Genomic DNA, 19947 nt, shown 5'->3' with positions numbered 1-19947 from the left:
CAAATCCCCGACAGAAAACTGCTGCTGCGTTCTATTTATGACGTATTGACAAAAATTTCAAATGATTTTCAATGGTTGCTTTGTCGCTTCCAGTGTACTAGACAGACTTTAGTTGTTGCGGCGCAGACACGGTGTTACTCACCTATCGAGAAGAAACAAAGCAACCTCGACGTCCGATTGGAGGCCTTCCGCTCCTTGAGTTCTCTCCAGCGCTGGAAAGCTGATCCGATATTTACACGGGTCCTACTTCTTGCCTTATTGCCTTAAGCCTTCTTTTGTTCCGCAGACGTTTTCCTCTTTTGTTTTTATCCGCCATCTCTATCTTTCTGTCGCTCGACTCAGCTAATGCCCATTCTGTGCACTGAACGCTCTCTCCTCCACATCATGAGTACATACGCCCCTTACTGCTGATTGGCTACAAGTTTGTTTTGCTTGTCGGCCCGAATCAGTTTTCTAAAGCGTTTTTGAAAAACCGCTTACCCCACCTTTAAGTGAAATAAGTCAATCTAGTGGTTGAAAATCGTATATAGCACCTTTAAACGTATTTGATTCTCCAAACCTTCAGGTTTCCTTCAGGATTTCTTATGGAAGCCTTATGGAATTGCATATCACAATAGTCTCCAAATATTTAGAATTCATTTTGTAATACTTATTTTTGTCTAAAAAAGCATTGCAGAGGAGCCTAAATCTGTTCAGTGCAAGCTTTGGTAATGCATTTAGCAAATAAAAGTCACTTTGAGGAAAAAAAAAGTAATTTACAATTTGCAGGGTAATAATGGCATGGCTGTCATTGTGTAGAACTAAGTACAAACTTGTTTCAGTTAAAAAGACATGCACCCACAAACACAAAACAAAGAAAATAAGACAAACAAACATAAAACATGACATTATCACAATGCATTTACTGAAAGTTCACATTCTAGCTTCAAAATCTGCATGGGCTCCAGTTATCACTTTATTGTGGAATCTGAAATTGTTGTTTTTTTATATATATAACTGAATGTGAGGAGATAGCCGTATCATTGATGTAGTGTTCTGTCCTCTCAGGACTCAGTCGTATGAGGGAGACATTCTCTCACACCGTTTTAAATTTTCCTTGCATCATTTGTGCACAAAACTAGTGTAGCAGATGTCTGTATATTTTATAGTCTTTACCATGTGGTATATAATTTTTGTTCGTTTGTATTGTATGTCATATATTTGTTCTGTATTCCGAGATTTGCACCCTTCTGTCCATAAATATGTGATGCCAAAATTTATAGTATTTTACAGGGAAACCAGTGACTAAAAATCATGAGTGTAAATGATCGTCAAATGGGCATTCCTTTTATTTTTTTTATTTTTTTCTCTTCTACAATGATGTATCTGTAAATGATGTTATGGTAAACATTTCAGTTTTATATGGATTTAACTGTGAATTTATACATAAATACAGTATATGTTAGAAAAAGGCATGAATAAAAGCACAGATTTGTATGTACAGAAAAGACTTGTGTGACTTTAAAGACCATTCAAAGGCCCAAATGCATATTCCTTATGAGTTTACGAGATTAAGTGACAATCTTAGACAGAACAGAATACAAAAGATAAATTATAACAGATCAAATGGATGGATTTATTTATTTATTTATTTGTAATTCTGGTAGATAATGGAACTAAAACTACACTATATGGCAAAATGCATGTTTCTTAATTGACACATTTAGAAGAGTAATATACAGTATATATTGCAAATATTTAATTATATTATAGTATATGTTTTGTAAATATGTATTTTAAACATATTTTTGAAAGCTCATAAAAGCATGAATTTGTCTTCTTTTTTATCGCATAGTATACGTGCCAGCTGAGCATCATGGTTTCCTTAAGCCTCAGGACTTTCTTAGACAACACTGGAGCCACAGTATATGTAATATTTTGCACTTTGATATTTTACAATAATATAAAAGTATTATTTATTTTATTATAACATAGGCCTATTTATACTTGGAGGTTTTTCTTGCATTCCGCCAGGTAAGCTTCAGTACATTTTTAATAAACAATGTAGGCTACTTCTTCAATTCACCACTAGGTTGCAGTAGTATGCCATTGTCAACAGACTCCTTGTCATCAGTTCAGACAGCTGTCCTAAACTGGATTTAATCATGCAGGTCAGTTCATGACACTCGATTTAACTTTTAACCCACCTTTACCCCGACTATACCGAATATTTTAATGAAATGCCATCCGTTTTCTTTGAGTGTTGTCAGTATAGGCCTACGTTAAGTGATCATGAAATACCTTTTCGTTTCCTTTATTATTAGTGCAGACGCTTGGGCCAAATCACCCTGGGGGTTATATATTTGCACAAAATATTCTAATTAGAGATTAAAACATGTTCCAGGTTCTGTTTGTCTGTGCACCTCAACAAATTTTAATAATAATAATGGTTATTCATAAACTACTATAGTTTGAGGTTTGTTTGTTTTTTTATTAATTCAATATTAAATGTGTAAAAAATGGGTTACATAAGAAATATAGTCTTGGCTATATTTGGCTAGATTTTAGTGGACAACCACTGTGATAACTACCCCTTATTAAAAAAAAGAAGAAGTAGAAGGAGACAAAATCTTTAATCATTCTGTTTGGTTTAGATATATCACGAAATATAATAAAACTGTTCAGTTTTGCTTAATGGCACAGTGAACTTTATTAACATTAGAACAGTCATGTGGCATTTAATCTAATAGAATGCTTAAAATCTAATTTACTTAAAAAAAAAAAACTTTTGCAAAACTGAAGTCTGTTTCTGTAGTAATACTGTTGTAATATATCATAGACATATGTGGTAATCTTTTTTTAGAAGGGTGCTTTTGTGTTTGTTTTCCTGTGGTATGTTAGAGATGACCTTTAAATGTTGATTTAAGACTGGTTTCACAGATTTTTTTTTTCTCTATGATTTGAATGGAATTCCAGCTGGTCAATGACTTTCCTGATATGTAGCATTGATTTTACTGTATGTTGCAATGATTTGTTATTATTGTAGCTCTTTTTGAAAAGAAAATGGAGACATATTAATGCATAACAACACCTAATAAAAGCAAGGCCTACTTCATGACTTCAGTTTTATATTCAAAAGCTATAAGGCCATGTCACACTTCCACAGCCGTCAGTAGGACAGGCGGACACACTGAGTGTGTTTGTGTTGGTTGGAAATAGATCCTGCATGCCTCAATCAGTCATCTCCCTCTGATCTGAGAGGATGAGAAACACCTTATGAAAATATTGTTTATCTGACAGTAAAAACAGCAGTAAGGCTTGTTGTTCCCCTTTCCTCTGCCTCATAATCCAAACAAAAGAATCTCTGTCATAACACAACCGCTGAGCACTCTTCAAAACAGAAAGAGAGAGAGAGATTGAGCGTGTATGTGTACGGAAAAAAAAGACATAGGCAGGATGTTCGTATTTTAGTTGGCACATGCTTTGCTCACTTGTCTTGCTTTTGCTCTTTCTTTTTTCTGCTTTATCTCTTTAGAAGAAAAAAAAATTATAATTTTGGATCTTGACGAATCTTGACTTTGTCTATGCCTCCGAAAAATTGTGCACCAGTGATCAAAAGGTGCTCATACGTAAGTCACATTACAAAAAAACAACCGATGCCAACGCCTTATGACTCGCAGAAGCAAACGCACGAGGTTCAGGGAAGCATTTGCAGGTTTGAGCAAGAATCCGGTGTCCGTGTAAATCTGTGGTGCAACGCTACAGGTTTCACAACAGACCCCAGGGCATTAGAAGAGTGCCAAGTGAACAAAACGTGATTGCAGTACTTGCACTGCAGGCTGCCAGACTCCACAAAGTCTCTGTCATGTTTTAGTCACAATTATACTGGTGCCATTGCAGCAAAATTACACCCAGAGGTTCAAAGGCTAAACTGATAATTGTAAAGGTGTGCTTTTTTATAACCACCCTATGAGTCATTCTTTGTTATACACAATGCTGGTGCATGAACAAACTTGAAGGTTTTATCGAGAGAGAGAGAGAGTGAGAGTAAATGTTTGCATGGTGCCTCAAAGAATGTTTTTGAAGTCAAAATTATTTCATATTCTGAAGTTTTCTGCCCTATCAAAGGCCTTTAGAACCCTATTATACACAATAGTCTGATGTGTTGAACAGTGAAAGCCTGCACGCTAATTTACAGTAAGCCTAAATAGTGGTGAAATGACACATAAGGAGACAATGCAATTTTTTTAACTGCAGTATCACAAGCTTTTCTGGTCTCTGGCATTCGGCAAACCAACCCTGTAACTGACTCCTGTAACCACGGCGTAAAATTTGGAGTGAAACCATTTATGACCAGTAACAGAATTCTCTTAGAGATTGTGACATAATGTTCCGAAGCCACTGGCTTCTGGGTAACCGCTGAGCAGCTAAACAAATGCAGTCACGTAATTGTTTACTTCCCATTTACTCCCAATACAGGCAGTTCTGAGGCTGCGTTTATAATACAGCTAATTGAGCTTGGGGGATGGGAGTTCTGGTAAATATTTGCCAATTCCTCTTTGTGTCAGGAACATAAAGTCATATTTGTCTGAGGAAGCTGCTGTTATTCTGGCTTTTTAATCGTAGAGTGTTCACATTTGCTGTGGTGAGATTTTGGAGCAGCTCTCATGGAAAGCTGTCAGTGTAATGATCCGCAGCAAATGGTAGTGACAAGGTGAGGAAATGAGAAGGGTGGTTGTGTCTGGAGACTATGGCTGATTTTTTCCACGCCTCTCTCATCTTTTTCCTTACTTTCCAAGTATTCCATATGAATGTTCCCACGGAAGTGAGGGAATCCCTGCCCAGGACAGAAGGTTTCTGTCTACACATAGATGCCACATATCCCTGCCTTTTTTCCTGTGTGTTCGTGCATCATCCTTGTTGACTCATCCACCTCTACTAAATACGCTGCCTTTTCCAGATTAGCAGGTTATTCCATGCAGGTATTCAGCTAAAGACTTGCGCCAGAATGCTAAAAACTTGCTGGAAAAAGGGTGAGTGAACTCACCAGCCATAAATATTTCATACTGGCCATGAAACAGTTCATTCATTCATTTATTCAGTTTATATTTATCATTTTATGTAGCCTATTATAAAATGATCAATATATTAATAATAAATATTGTTTTATATTCTGAAATATGATTATGAAATAATATCAAATAGGTTTATTTGTATATTTATATTTTGGGATATTATTGCCACTTTTTTCTTTTGATATTTCTTAAAGGGGTCATCGGATGCAAAATTCACTTTTGTTGTTGTTTGAACATAAATGTGTGTTGGAAGTGAGTGTAAACATCCATCCTATAATGATAAAAATCCACCCAGTTTTTAAAATTCCTATTTTAAAATCCCCTTTCTCAAATCGTTAAGCGATTGAGTTGTTTTGTTGCTGGATGTAATAATGAACATAGCAGTCATCATTTACTCCAGACATCTGAGCCGCTGAGCAGAGGATTAACGTTACTTTCGTTTTGAAGGGAATGCGTCTATGTTCGCATTTTTTACACTACCATTGAGAAATTTTAACCAAAGTATGTTATAGACTTTTCATTAAGACCCTAAAGAATCATATCAACTTATATCAAATGGGCATCCGATGACCCCTTTAAAAATAGCTCAGTTAATTGTGATGCCTGCAAAACCATATCAGAGATTTAAAGAAATATATCAGAAAAAACACAAAAATATACTTATGTTTGAATTTTTTTATAGTTTTGTTTTGGTGGCTTAATGTTATGAATGTTCCACATATGTTACAACAAGAAGTCAAATAAATAAATAAATATTATACACAAATGTTTGTTCTACATAAACATTCAAAACATATACAATCAAAATTGTTGATTTGCAGATTGATTTAATTGATGAAAAGTCACAGTAAACATATGAATACAAATAATGTTACAAAATATTTACATTTACATTAAAATTTTACGGTTACACTTTATTTTAAGGTGTCCTTGTTACAGTGTAATTATACATTTAGGTACTATTAATTAACTACATGTACTCACTATATGGTTAGGATTAGGATTAGGGTTTGGTTTAGGGTTACTTGCATGTAATTATGCATAATTTATTGTTATTATAATAGTAAGTACATGTAACGTGTAACAAGGACACCCTAAAATAAACCGTTACCAATTTTACTTACCCAAACGGAACATTTACATTTACATTTATTCATTTGGCAAATGCTTTTATCCAAAGCAACTTACAATCACAGAATTTTTGAATGGTAGTGTAAGCAAAACCATAAATGTAATACAGTTAATAAAAATCAAAACTGCATATGTCTGCATTACATTCATAACATTATCAAGGACAAGTAATTTTTATAATAATTACAATATAAAATTGTGACTTGTTCCAGTTCAAATAAACACTATTTAAATTTCTGTACATCAAAGAGTCCTGAAAAAAATGAAGCAGTACAACTGTTTTCAACACTGATAATAATAAGAAATGTTTCTTGAGCAGCAAATCAGCACATGAGAATGCATCATGTGACACTGAAGACTGGAGTAAAGGCTACTGAAAATTCAGCTTTGCATCACAGGAATACATTTCATTTGAACATAAATATTTACATTAAAAAACAGTTATTTAAAATTGTAATAATATTTTACAATATTACAGTTTTATTGAATTTCTGTTTAAATAAATGCTGCCTTGAAAAAAGTGACAGTGACTTCTTTCAAAAACATGAAAAAATCTTACCAAACCAAAATGTTTAAATGATAGTGTACATGATATATTATGTTCCAATTCCTTGTAAAGTTGCAGACTAATAAACTTGCCACTAAAAAACACGTTTATCTCACATTTGCCACACAGTCGAGTGTTCATTGCTGATGCCCGCTGATGACCATCCAGTCAATCTCAAAATACAGTACATGCTGAACAACATGTAGCTATCATTTACCTTGAGGCATAATGCCCATGTAAGAGCACAGATATGGATTTGGATATGTCAGATATGCTTGTTCAGCTGTGACGGACCATAAGGCCATTCTAGAATGTCTGGGAATAGTGACGTTAAGCCTGATCTGGCCAGCGATCCCGATGGAAGTGACTGAGGAGCATCTGCAGTCTTTCTTCTGTGGAATGAGCTAAGGAGCTTCATCCCACTCAGGTCAGTAAGTCAGTGGATGTGTGTGTGCGTGTGCGAGGGCGGGAGGCAAGGGTTCAAGGGTCGCTAGCACAATTCTATTTGGTGTTTTTTATGCTATTGTGTCTAAGGTCTCTAATGTACCATTGGAAAAGGGAGTTCGGATTCGGAATGCTGTTTTCCATCAACAGTGGAGAGAATGTAAAGAGTGAAAACGCGACAGCTGTGTGCAAAGGGGAGCAGAAGAGATTTGGAGAAATTTGCAGGCGTCTGATCCGTCAAGCAGACAAGCAGACTATTTGTGTGCGTGAGAGTGCTCATCCACGTGTGTATCGTGTGTGTGCGTGTGCATTAAAAACGAGAGCTTCCAAGAGCATGGGAAAATGAGAGCGGCCAGTTCATGTTAGTGAGCCCCCAGGAAAAGAGTGAGGGGGAAGAGAAATTCGCTCGGAAAGTTTTGGAATGGCTGTCCGCCCGCGCACAAATTGCCTTGCCACCTTTGAGACATATATGCATACCATAAACTAACAGAAAAGAAATGTCTTGAGACTTTCAAAGTCAAACAGAACCTTCTTACATCCCTACCACCCACACAAGCGCAGCTCCACAGATTGCAGGAGTTCCGGTTGGGTTACGTGAACTTCTAACTTGGGTTAAGTGTGTAGTTATGGACAGGGTTTAAAAGGATCATTCCATGGCTTTTCATGGCTCATGAATTCCTGTCAACTTGACTGGTTTTGTGTTACAATATTCAACCTTCCTATTAATACATTCATGTAGCCTACATATGCAGTGTCAGAAATCAAGCAAAAATGCCCCAGAAATATAAAATGGAATTTTAAAATGATTTGATGTATTTCATAATATTTGATTCTTTGCCATGTTATCTAGTTATTGATTTAGTGTGAGTTTTGTGCTGATGCAGTATTTACTGTTAATATTGTGATTTTAAGAGTACCACCACCAGTTAAATATAATTTATAATATATATTAATAGTTAAATATAAATACCATTTTTGGTAACACTTTAGTTTAGGGACCAATTATTAACATATTGGCTGTTTATTAGTACTTGTAAAGCGCATATTCTGCATGTGTCACAAAGCAAGGCCAGACACAACAGGTAAGTGCAAAACAGGATGGTTTATTGACTGGGTAAGTGGATGACTGGAATAGGTGAGTGAAAGGCAGGTGAAAGTCAACACAGTGAAAGGTTCCAGGGTGCTCTATATATATATATATATATATATATAATTTCAGTAAATCTAAATAATAAAACTATAATTACTGGCTTAAAATGAATTATGAAAGAATTTAATAATATTCAATATCTCATTATTTAATATAGAATTATACAGAAACTAATGGCTCACAATTGCTTTACTCAACAACATTTTAGTTTAAGTTATAATATACTGCACACACTCCCACACAGAAAAATTTAATAAAAAAAAAATAATACAAGCTACATCTGGTCTGTGTTATTTGAGGTTGAGTGGCTGCAGGGAAGAATCTGAGGGAGCTTCTCTGCTGTCCTGTGGCAGGGTCACTGACCAGTAGCGTCCATTTCTCTTAAATATGAGTATATCTCCTCACAATACACATCTAACCTGTTTTTTGGCAGAGACACCTGCCACATCTGTTTTCTGTCAACAAGAAGCGGGTGGAAAAAGAAATTGTTTGTGGCATTACACAAATGTTTAAACATTTAATATGCGAACTCAGGTGACTGTGATCGGGTGATTATCCGGGCTGGTGACTGCAGTGACTGTGATGAATCCCTGACAGCATGACCATATTCTGCATCCCTACTTAATAAACTTAACTATTAATAAGCAGCAAATTAGTAGTTTATTGAAGCAAAAGTCGTAGTTTGTTACTACACTGAAAAAAAATGATACTAAATAATTTTAAGGTAAGTGGTTGAAAACAATTTATTTTAGCTACATTTAAAAAGAACAAATGTTGAAAGTTAGTCAACTAGATTGGTTTATTTAAATGTAGGTGTGTGTGTGTGTGTGTGTGTGCGTGTGCGTGTGTGTGTGCGTGTGTTATGGCAGGTGTGTGGTCACTAGCCAACAGTGGTGGTGTTCACTTTACATAGAGCTTACACACAGAATGAATGAAAACATTATGAGAACCCATTAGCTTCAATTATCTGTTGTCATGGAAGCTTGAGCTGCTGGCAATCATCATATGGATTACCCATTAATAGAACTCAAATATTTGAGACAATAAAGGTTTTTTTTTTTTTTTTACTAGAAGCATGGACTGCTTGAACTTGCACTTCAAAACTTTTATGAGTCTGATCAAGCATGACACATCTTGAGAAGTTACTCCTATTTGCGTGACATTTGCTTGCCATTTGCGTGTCTATTGTTCATGATTGTGCACTTTAAACTGTCATTTGCTTGCTGCTCTTTTTTCAGAAACACCTTATTACTTAATACCTATGCGTTGACAGATTGCCCTCTACAATGCCTATACCCAAAAATAGTCCTATATAATTGATGTTTAAACGCTTTAATTATAACAAATGAGATCTGCAAAACATTCAGACAAACTGAAGAATGAATGTAAAGTCATCAGTAATTTTAATACACGTGTGTTGCATATAGGCCTGTCCATCATATAGGCAATACAGGCAATTGCATGTGAACCAGAAAGTTTCTTCTGACAGGAAAGCTGTTTAAAAGGGGAAAAAATGCTTACTGAACAAAGAGTTACTGAAAGCACTCAGTTATGAAATATAATGGGGATTTGGCATAAGCTCGCCTTTCACCTCAAACTAATCTAATATCTGAATCACTAGCATTAATCATTTATGTGTGCTGCAGGTAAGAACGGGATAGTGAGTGGGCTGTTTACAGAAGGAGGAGGTCTCCCGTTCTCCCTGTTCTACATTTGATAAGTAGTCACTGAGAAAATCTGTCAGGTTTATGGCATATGTGTGTGTGTATGTTTGTGAGACACTGGATAGTAAATCAATAAATGCTCTTATTCATGTTTTGATTTTCTGTAGCTGCGCAGAGTGTGTGTAGGCAGTGTTTTTTCTTAAGAACACTCAAGAGGGTCTTAGCCTTAGTTTTATATTTGCATAAACATTAACAGATAAAATGGTGACTTATTAGAGTGTACTTTGAGCAAAAATCTATAGAAATCAATGCAGAGTGATGGTTGAATAATAATGAATGGAGTTTTGTATGAAAAAGGATGTCATCCACTAACCTCAACAAACTGCAAAACATATCGATGGTACTGACATCATAACTTTTGGTGAGCAGTCACTATATGGGGTAAGCTGTTATTATGGGAACAGAATATTATAGGGACTTTTAGCTACTTTTATAAACATGATTTATTGTTTATTGTTAAACCAATCTGTGCAACTGGAAGACACTGTCTCAAGAATGAAAATGTTCTCTCTTGAACCAATTCTCCTGGATTCTATCTATCTATCTATCTATCTATCTATCTGTCTGTCTGTCTGTCTATCTATCTATCTATCTATCTATCTATCTATCTATCTAGCATCTATCCATCCATCCATCCATCCAGCCATCCATCCATCCATCCATCCATCCATCCATCCATCCATCCATCCATCCATCCATCCATCCATCCATCCATCCATATCTATCTATCTATCTGTCTGTCTGTCTGTCTATCTATCTATCTATCTATCTATCTATCTATCTGTCTGTCTGTCTGTCTATCTATCTATCTATCTATCTATCTATCTATCTAGCATCTATCCATCCATCCATCCATCCAGCCATCCATCCATCCATCCATCCATCCATCCATCCATCCATCCATCCATCTATCTATCTATCTATCTATCAAAGTAGTTACCGTTTACCTTACCTCCCTTATGAAACTGCTTTTATGAGACATGTGCCTCCAAACCCTAAAGGTCATTTCACTCTAGTTTTTTCTCATGTTGACTCAGCCTCAAACAAGGCGCTTCATTTGTCAATCAAATCATCTATAAATAATCTGTTCCTATGACTTTGATGGTTTTTGAATACCATCCTGCCCAGTCCTACACAGACCACTAATTTAAGTGCACTTAATAAACAAAGGGTCAGAATTAACAAAGCGGTCACTACATGTGAATGTGTTTCCGCAATGACACAATCAAACAACTGAGGCTCCGAAGCGTTCCCATGCTAACTGCTTTAGCCGCAGCTGTTTTAGTACATCAGCTCAAGAGATTGCCTCTCAGTGTCATGGAGAAAGTCACAGTACTTCATGGTTTAACAAACGCCATTTTGTTTTCCTCACGCTGAGGTGTGAGAGTACCGAGAGACTGAATCACGGACGCGGACCCTGCAGGCCACTGAATCACCCTCTTTTTAACACATAGATGCGTATCAGCGTCCAAGCTGTCTTCTGGAAACTTAAGTTTGTCTTCATCTATGGCAAACAAATGTCAAGAGCAGCCATGAGCAACACACCCCCTCAGGAGCAGCACTGTTGATGTTTAAGAGTGGAAAGTACCCATTTGAAACCACTGTCCATTAAGGTATTAAGAACATGATTAGAACCATAAGCTCAAGCTCCCATGTGTTCATTCAATGCTTATTATGCTTCCACAGTGTGTTGGGAACAGGTCCTCCTGTCTGTGTGGGTGGTCTGTAAAGCTACACTGGAAAAATTGCAGCAAAAGCAGCATGTTGTATCGGCCCGCAGCCAGAAGCCCAGATGTGACATTAATTGTTTGTAATCTACTCAATGAGCCAGTAGTCCCTTTTCACACTCCGTAAATACAGGGTAGACTTTGTAAGTTGAACAATAAAACTTCATATTTAAGTTCAATAAAGATGAGCAGGAAATGTAATGTTTTTAAAGTAATTCAACCAGACAGTTACATGACCTCTACTGGTTTCGTGAAAATATCCAGATCCAAAATTTACTTTTTTCTGCACCTGTCAAGGGCAAATTAAACAGAAATACATCTTCTCAGAATGTTGTGTTTGTTTCAAATATATTTTGTCTGATTGATCTATTAATTTACACTACTTACAGATGAGGAATATCACAAGCAATGTGTTGTAAGAGCCAGAAAGGAAAAGAAAAAAAGGTTTTTGTCATTTGAGAGACGAGCCAGTCTTCGGTGAAACTGCATTTGTCACAAAAACGTCAACAATTTTAGTAGTTTAAAGGAAAGGAATATTCCCCATTCTACCACATGAGGGCTTTTCGGGTTATCATCATTCTAAACCCCGCGTTTTAACGTCCCAGGTATGTTTCACACTTGTAATTTAAAAGTGAGGTTAGCCGCTTTTAACGTGTACAGCGTGAAAAGATACAGTGTTAAAGTGTTATGGCTAGATGCTTAGCAACTGACACCCAGGAAAAAGCTGTTATGTAAACAGATAAAGTGCTCCGTTCATCCAGTGAATGACGCTGACATTTTTAATATGCAAATAGGAACGTTAACCCAGGGTTTAGGAATGTACAGTTTATGAATAGCCTACCCAGGATTAAAAGTTAACCCTGGGCAAATTTTGAGCAATGTGAAATGTGAATCAAGATAACCCAGGATTCCATTTACCTGGGTTTTAAAATAACCCTGTTAACTATTTCAAGTGTGAAAAGCCCATGGAGTGCTAAAGAAGACATAAGAGAACTTTAGACAGCCTAGGCAAAATTTCTGATATTTAAAAAAATTATAATAATAAAAATTTGAGTTGCGTTTGATTTGAATGTATTGTGTTTGTGTAATAAAGCTACTGGCCAAATGGTGAGTTTTATATTTGCCAAAGCCAGATTTTACTCACAATTTGTGCTTTGGCAAGCGTTAACTCTGAACCCTGACTATGCTTCTTTTATTACAGAGTGCTGCAGCCATGACAAATTTGGATAGGTCAAAACACAGAAACGAGTTTGCATTTCCGGTTCTCAATGTCCTGAAGTCAGTGGGTGTTTTGAAAGGGCTTAGTGCTTAAATAAATGCATTAAATAAGTCTGTAAATGCCTGTGGTTAACACAAGTTCAACATATTTTCATGTTTTATTCTGTGACATAAAATACATCAGTACAACTTCCATGTGGTTTTTTTTAAAGCTTTAACTGAGCTATTGAAAACTCAGACTTTCAGGGAATTTTTTATTATTTTTTTTATATGAAAGACTGAAAGAGTTGTTGGAATCTTAATGGTGGTGATGTAGAAGTCATGCAACCGTGCTGTAGTTCGTTTATAGCCTACGGTTAGATTTTACTTCAGGCAACTTAATTTAGGCTTCAAAATTCATAAAATTTGTGTTCATTTGTGAAGATTATCATGATAAATAAAACATGCAAGAACTTTTGTTGGTCTCAGAGCTTATTTTCTGCAAAAACATACCATCTTTTATTTTACGGGTTGGCCTACAAAAATACATGATCACTTCAGCACTCTTAATTTGACCAAAATATTGAATTCTGTCATTTAGATTTTCATGCTATTGCAGATGTACTGAAAAGAAGAATCACCTTTAATTAACCTTTCATTTATCTGAGGACTGTGTGTCTAGGAAACTCCCTTTGAAAATTCAAGGGGCTGTAGCCTTGCTTTTTGAACATTTAACCCGACCATCCAGCTGCATGATTAGTGCTTGAGTGAAGCGGTAAAAATTGGGTGATATGTGTAGTGCTGTAAATTAGACATTTTTTGCCCAGAAACTGACACCTTGACTTCTTGAACTTTGTTGACTTATATAAAGGCCCATATGATTGTTACTTTGGTTTTGTTGGTCTAAAAGTTAAACTAACAAGCCTTTGACTTGTCCCAATTCACACAAAGCTATCAAGTCTTAGAGTTGGAATAGATTAGGCTAACCCGATTATAATTGGTTCTTTTTTCTGACACTGTCCATATCATAACGTGTACAAATCTGTGAGAAATAAAGCCGTTTCCTTTGTCTTTGGCACTTTTGTTTGTTTACAGCAACGGGAGACTCATTTGTATTGATCTGGCTGGGACAGGTTATGAGAAAGTGCAGCTTATGATGTTTTGAGGGCTGGAAGTGAAGAAAAAACTAGGGGCCCTATGCATTAGAGAAATAATGTTCACCCTGGGGGTTTAAAACCTCCATGTAGGCTACGGAAAGGGGGAGGTAGGAGAGGAAGAAAGAGTGGAGGAGAGAAGGGGACTTGTAGGAGTAACAATTCTCAGGAGGAACATTGAAGAACCTCCTGATTGGGTCCAATGGAGCTTCCATTGTTTGCCTGTCTTTGACATCTGAAGTTCATTATGTCCAGGGGCTGAGGTTTGTCCGAGGAATCAAACTAAGAACATATGTAGAAGAGAGGGAGAAATTCCCCTTCTCTTTAAAAGCAATGAAAGCATTTATTTTCCTTTGTGGCGTTTCCTGATCTCATATCAAAAGCTGTATTGTTTCTTTGCTCACAGGGGTCCCAAACGTTTTGGCAGCTTGTAATTCGGTTGCACCCCAAGAAACCAGTGATGCCTCTTAAAACAAACAGTGCGTTCACCAAGTGTCCATCCGTGCTGATCGTTTCTGAACATAACAGATCGTTACTATTCTACATACTGGTTGAGAATCAGATAAAAAGGGGCATCATACTAATTCCAGAATTATTGTGAAGAGGCTCGATATGATTCCTAAGACATTTTCAGCAGTCACAGTGGACTCTGGTCGGGATCTATGAGCCTGTGAGCAGAGAAATGATCCCTTCCAGAAGTGATTAAGATTCCGGTGATAAGGTTGATTTTTAAAGGCTGTAAACTGGAGTTTGAGATGTTTGTGGGATCTGTCTTATACATGAGCTGCATACTATGCCCATATTAAAAATAGAAATCTTCTTGAATTACGAGACCAAATTCTACTATCAAATTACATTTAAGGTCCTAAATTAACACTTATATTTTATATTGGTAACTAATATCATTTGTACTCTGAATATCACCAATTCTAAGATCTTTTTATGAATGTTGGTAACCCATTTTGGTTACTGTTGACTTTCATTCTATTCCATCTCATTCGCAAAACAGACATTTCACAAAATATATTTTAAGGTCATACAGGTGTGAAACAACATGAAGGTGAATAAATGATTACAAAATTGGTATTTTTGGGGTGAACTATCACTTGCTTTCTTAATGTTTTTGTTGGGCAAAATGTAAAAATTTTTAATGGGTTGCACTAGGCAATAAAAAATAACATTGAGGCATTGTACTAAGGTCACTCTCATTCTTGACATATGTTGACATAAAAAGGAATTCCCATTAATTTTCTTTTTCAGAGCTTTAGGGTTTGTTTGAGTTGTGGAAATTGTTTCTTTATGATGTCAACCATCAGATAAGAGACATTCAAACTTTGTGGCAAAGGTCCAAGTGATCTTTGAAACTGAACTTTCTGCTTTGATGATACTTTTATCTTTATTCCTTTGTAGCATTTCTTTTCTTGGACCTTAGAAACATCAACAAATAGAAATGGTATAGTGAGTCAACAGGAACCCCTAGGAATACGCCAATGTAAACTGTATAAATGTAGTGTATCTGCTTTGAGGGAGGTTGATTAATGATCGTTCTATGTATTTTATTTTTGGAGTTTTGCCATTAATTCTGTAGAAACTGAACACAGAAAAAAAAATGTGTGAGAGAGGTTTGTAAAAAGCATTAAAAATTATAAAGTTGATTTTATTAGGTTTCATTTCAATCAGTAGGCAAAAAAACATTTTGTCAAGAGGACAACCAATTTAGAAATATAATCTGAGAATCTACAAAATAAGTGAAATATAAAAAAAACTGCCAAAGTTCAGTCACACAGCCAAAATCCAGAGCAATATGATCCTTTTCCGAAAAAAGAAAGAAAAAAAAAGAGCAACAAAATTAATCAAAATAATATTTACAGTACAATAAAATGTCATAGTATTTACATTAAGGCATTTCAATTACACAAAACTTGTCAAATTCCACTTCACAAAGCCAATGCAATAAATACATCGATTTTACAAGAATGAACCAGTTGATGCTTTAACCCGCTCTTAAACGTATGAAAGGCATCCAAATTGCGGTAACGGTGAAATAATGGTAACCTGCTGAATTTTTTTTGTCTGTCTTTTCATGAACAAGAAGTTTAGGCATGTGCTGCTGATAAAAACAAACATGAAAAGGCACTTTAAGATGAAATCTGTTCAAAAGAACAGTCGCTGTGGTCTCGTACATTCATATGAGCTTATGCATCAATGACAGTAGGAAAACAAATGGTCGGCATGCTTGTGTGTATAAAGGAGACTGTACAAATCACACAGCTGTCTAAAGCCCTTTTCCACTTCTCATTGCTTTTCTATACCATTGTTTAATAATTCATGAAATAATTGCTGTTCAGTAGCAGCACATTATCATCCAAAGCTATAAAATACTTTTGCTTGTGTACCTGAAACCCCGGTATGAGCAGTAACTATTCCAGTGATATATATTAAAAGCATTTATCATACATAGATATTCATCTTTTCCAGTCTAATTCAAGTGCAAAGTAAAATGGGAGTTGTGTCTTAGTGCTTTGCAGATGTACAAGAACCAATCCATTCATTTCATTAGGTTTAAAAACATTTCATCTTCCGATTAGAGGACGAGAGCCGAGTCTCATGTACAGCACAGCTTTTTTTGTATTAAAGCGAATGTCAAAATGAGATGAGGGTCCTAAAGGAAATGTGATCTATACATCCTAAATAGAGAGGGAAAAGGAAACTAGATTTCGTGGTAATATCAAAAGCTTTTCGGTTTACAGTCGACAGCTCTCGACAGGTCAGAGAGAGAAGATTACCCTAAACATTATAAGGTTCGTCGCGGTGTAGAGAAAGAAATAAGTCGTTTTGTTATCACTTTAAGTGCATAATAATAATAATAAGTATCTGTGGATTTTTCAGTTAGTGTGTTTTGGTGTCTAATTCTGGTGCCTCTTCATATGCAGGGCGAGATGATCGGAGCGAGAGAAGCTGCGGCTGCACACGGCACACTGGAAGGGTTTGGCTCCTGTGTGTTTCCTGAAGTGACGCGTCAGCTCATCGGAACGAGCAAACCGCCAGTCGCAGCCCTCCCACGTGCACCTATACGGCTTCTCACCTGAACACAGAACACAATGGACACCACGTTTGGTTAGGAACATGGAGTCACGAACACAACACGGAAGAAACTATCATTCACGGGTTAAAAGAAAACAGGGTTCTGTTCACTAATACATTAGTAATACTAAATGAGTAATCTGTGTGGGTAGGGTTTCTCTGTCATCACTATAGTAACCATAACAAACATATACCGAGAGGTGTGGAGCACATAAACTTCACTTAACTCAATCGCTAAGATTAAAGTATTTCAGTATTTTGGTATGTTCGTGGAAGCTGACAAGACTAAACTCATCGTCGGCCATAAATAGCAGCACAATGTTTGCCTTTCTAGAATGTATTTTTTAAAAGACGATACGAATATTTTTTCTTTTCTCTACCAAAAATCAAGTCGATTTGATAATGCTTTTGGAAAATCCGGCCAGCGTACATTAATGAGGAAAAAAAATTAACTTAAATGATTTTAGCAAATGGCTGCAATATAACAAAGAGTGAAAAATTTAAGGGGGTCTGAATACTTTCCGTACCCACTGTATACCGAGAGGTGTGGAGCACATAAACTTCACTTAACTCAATCTCTAAGATTAAAGTATTTCAGTATTTTGGTATGTTCGTGGAAGCTGACAAGACTAAACTCATCGTCGGCCATAAATAGCAGCACAATGTTTGCCTATGATACGAATATTTTTTCTTTTCTCTACCAAAAATCAAGTCGATTTGATAATGCTTTTGGAAAATCTGGCCAGCTCAACACATGCATTAAAATAGGTATTCTGATAGTCGATGGCAGATAATAAAAATGCAAATCTTACATTCAGACTACTCTCCAATGATTATGATTGTGACTTTATTTTGTATCTTTAAAGGGACAGTTTACCTAAAAATGAAAATTCTGGCATCATTTACTCACTCTCAAATTATTCTCAGAAGAGTTTCTTTCTTCTGTTGAACACAAAAGAAGATATTTTAAAGAATGTTGGTAACCAAACAGTTGCTGGTAGCCAGTGACTTCCCTAAAAATACTATGGAAGTCAATGGCTACTGGCAACTGTTTGGTTACCCAAGCTCATACAAGTTTGGAACAACTTGAGAGTTAGTAAATTGTGACAGAATTTTTCATTTGAACTATCAATTTAATGGAATTTTGTGATCATTTTCTCACCCTCGTGTCATTTCAAACCTGTATGAGTTTCTTTATTCTGTGGAACATTAAAGATATTTTGAAGAATGTTTTAACTATTTTTGTCAAAACAATGAAAGTCAGTGGGGTCCAAAACAACATTTGACCACAATGACTTTTAATTGTATGGACAAAAAAAATTAAAAATCTTTGTGCTACACTGAAGTAAGAAACTCAGGTTTGGAATGATGTGAGGTTGAGTAAATGATGACATAATGTTCATTTTTGAGGGAAGTATCATTTAACTTGATAATGCGTTTTCTGCACTGTAAACATTACATGCTTTGAGTAATTAAATTTTTATTGTTTGAAATATCAGTGCAAACGACAACAACCTGAAAACACTATTTCAATGTTATCATTTATCTTTGCTATTGGCTTTTAAGTAATAGAAAATGGACTATAAAGAGTGATACTGTAAGTTAAGCTGTTTCAACCTCATGCAGTAGGTGCGGCGCTCAAAAACATTTAAGCAGCTAAACGTCAGAACATGTGCCTGTCTTGAGCTTTAATGTTTGTGAGGAGAGCCCTGAACAGGAATCCTGTAATGACTTGTTTGGATATCTCGTCTTGTGCGTTGTCTGCCTGAGGCCCCTCTCTTCTCTCCAAGGACTGGTTGGATTGGGTTTTATCTTCATTTGTTATCTAGACATGGTGTGGTTTTTCTTAGTCAAATAAAATAGAGGTGATGTTTATCTGTTTATTAATCATACCTGTTCAAGATAACATGATAGTGGTTGGTGATGGTTTTATAATACTACTTAATATTATTAATAAAGTAATAGTACTTAATATTGCTAAATGAGTGATAATGAGTGTTAAATCTACACTACCATTCAAAAGTTGTTGTTTTTTTTGAAAGAAATGAAAACTTTTATTCAGCAAGGACGTTTTACATTAAAAGAGACCAAACTGAAATTTGTGGTCCAAAACATCAAGATTTACAACAATGTATGGTCTGTGCGGTCAAATACTGGAACAGTTAACAGGTTAAAAAAATCTTAAAATATTTTAGTTCAAATTATTTAGTGAGCTTTGAATAAATAATTTAAGAGTTAGGATTTTTGTGTATTTATTTTAAGCAATTTTGTGTATCTTGGGTACCAAAAATGTTGGCATCATTAAATTGACCCAACCTGTTTTTAGGAGAAAAATAAATAATTTAATTACTTCTTAAAAATTTATTACAAACTAAATGCCATTGTGAATTTCAAACTAGCACTTGCATTGTGTAAATCTCACCTTGACAAGCTGTTTATTCAAACAGAGTAACACTGTCAAAAGACTAAATCATGCAATGTCAAGTCTTCCAGAAAAGAGTGGGTTTTGATATCTTATCGTAATAGTGCTTTACAACCAGTATGAGCCTGTAATTAGACTCAGGAATTGGTAGCATAAATCTATACCTTGAAAATGAAAATGGCCTGATAAGTACAGTAGTTTATCAGTTGATTAAGTTCACATACCAAAGGCCACATTCCGGAATGTATTCATATTCACTCCTCTGGGTCAAATGAGGTCTGCTCTTCTGTTTACTTCCATTCAGATACTAAAT

At 35.8% G+C, this 19947-nt stretch overlaps 1 protein-coding gene across 1 annotated transcript in view; it reads right to left on the bottom strand.

Annotated features, from left to right (window-relative positions):
• Positions 1 to 17031: 17031 nt before the first annotated feature.
• Positions 17032 to 19947, bottom strand: part of LOC107757638 (progesterone-induced-blocking factor 1-like) — a 51613-nt gene continuing 48697 nt past the window's right edge. The window contains exon 16 of the mRNA XM_016575177.1: positions 17032 to 17213. Coding sequence (XP_016430663.1) covers positions 17035 to 17213 — 179 coding nt within the window. The 3' untranslated portion in view covers positions 17032 to 17034. The remainder of the gene's footprint in view (positions 17214 to 19947) is intronic.

Source organism: Sinocyclocheilus rhinocerous, unplaced genomic scaffold, assembly GCF_001515625.1.
Source record: "Sinocyclocheilus rhinocerous isolate Xijiao unplaced genomic scaffold, SAMN03320098_v1.1 scaffold1254, whole genome shotgun sequence".
Lineage (NCBI taxonomy): Eukaryota > Metazoa > Chordata > Actinopteri > Cypriniformes > Cyprinidae > Sinocyclocheilus > Sinocyclocheilus rhinocerous.
This window is presented reverse-complemented; position numbering and strand designations above follow the sequence as displayed.